The 896-nt window shown below is 46.0% G+C and overlaps 1 protein-coding gene across 1 annotated transcript; it reads left to right on the top strand.

Moving 5' to 3' along the window:
* Positions 1-2: 2 nt before the first annotated feature.
* On the top strand, positions 3-545 carry TEOVI_000201600 (Transmembrane amino acid transporter protein, putative; the record flags this gene model as incomplete). The annotated part of the gene is made up of 1 exon (XM_067225150.1): positions 3-545. One exon carries the CDS (start codon positions 3-5, stop codon positions 543-545), a length of 543 nt encoding a protein of 180 aa, XP_067081251.1.
* Positions 546-896: the final 351 nt, after the last annotated feature.

The following is an 896-nucleotide window of genomic DNA, read 5'->3' as shown; positions in this document are numbered from 1 at the left end:
GTATGACCCGCGATGCGGCGGTGAGCTGCTCCATTTGCTGCTGTGTCTACCTGCTCACCGGATTTTTCGGCTACGCAGAATTCGGCCCAACGGTGGAGGGCTCCGTTCTGAAGCTTTACGACCCCTACGCAAATCCCGTCTTCTTTGTTTGCTTCGTTGGCATCATCGTAAAACTCTGCGCTGGGTTTTCGCTTAACATGCTCGCATGCCGTACAGCCCTCTTTCAGGTGCTGCGGTGGGACCTGGATACCATGTCATATGTTAGGCACAGTATCGTCAGTGTTTCATTTGCTGTCGGTTCGCTCGTTCTCGGTTTGTTCGTGCCAGACATCAACGTCATCTTCGGACTTGTTGGTGCCTTCTGCGGTGGTTTCATTGGCTTTATATTCCCCGCACTCTTCATCATGTACGCCGGTGGTTGGACACGCCAAAGCGTGGGCTGGGTGCAGTATATCTTGACATATGTATTGCTCATTCTGGGCGTTGTTGCAATTGTCTTTGGTACGAGCGCGTCTGTTTACTACACAATTAAGAGGTATTCTTAAGGAGGGGAGGCGGCGTAGCAGGAGAGGGAGTGCAAACAGCCCTTATTCAACACCTCACGAATGTAATGAAGAAAAAATAATAATATTTTCACTTCCTTTTAAAAAACCCGAAACCCATTTAATGGGTTGCATCAATAATTGAGTACGTTTTGTTATTTGCTTCATTAAGCAAATAACCAATCAAAAAGGTAACTTGTACCCCTTCAGAAAAGCCTCAAGAATGTTTCTTTTTATTTTTTCTAAAATTTAATTTACTGTTGTACGCATTGATTTATAGAGACACTGAGCTGCGTCTTCCGTCCACTGAGCACAAGCGTAATTTCGGTTATGTAACGGGAAACCGTGGTGCAG

Source organism: Trypanosoma equiperdum, assembly GCF_001457755.1.
Source record: "Trypanosoma equiperdum strain OVI genome assembly, contig: ctg_480, whole genome shotgun sequence".
Classification (NCBI taxonomy): Eukaryota; Euglenozoa; class Kinetoplastea; order Trypanosomatida; family Trypanosomatidae; genus Trypanosoma; species Trypanosoma equiperdum.
This window is presented reverse-complemented; position numbering and strand designations above follow the sequence as displayed.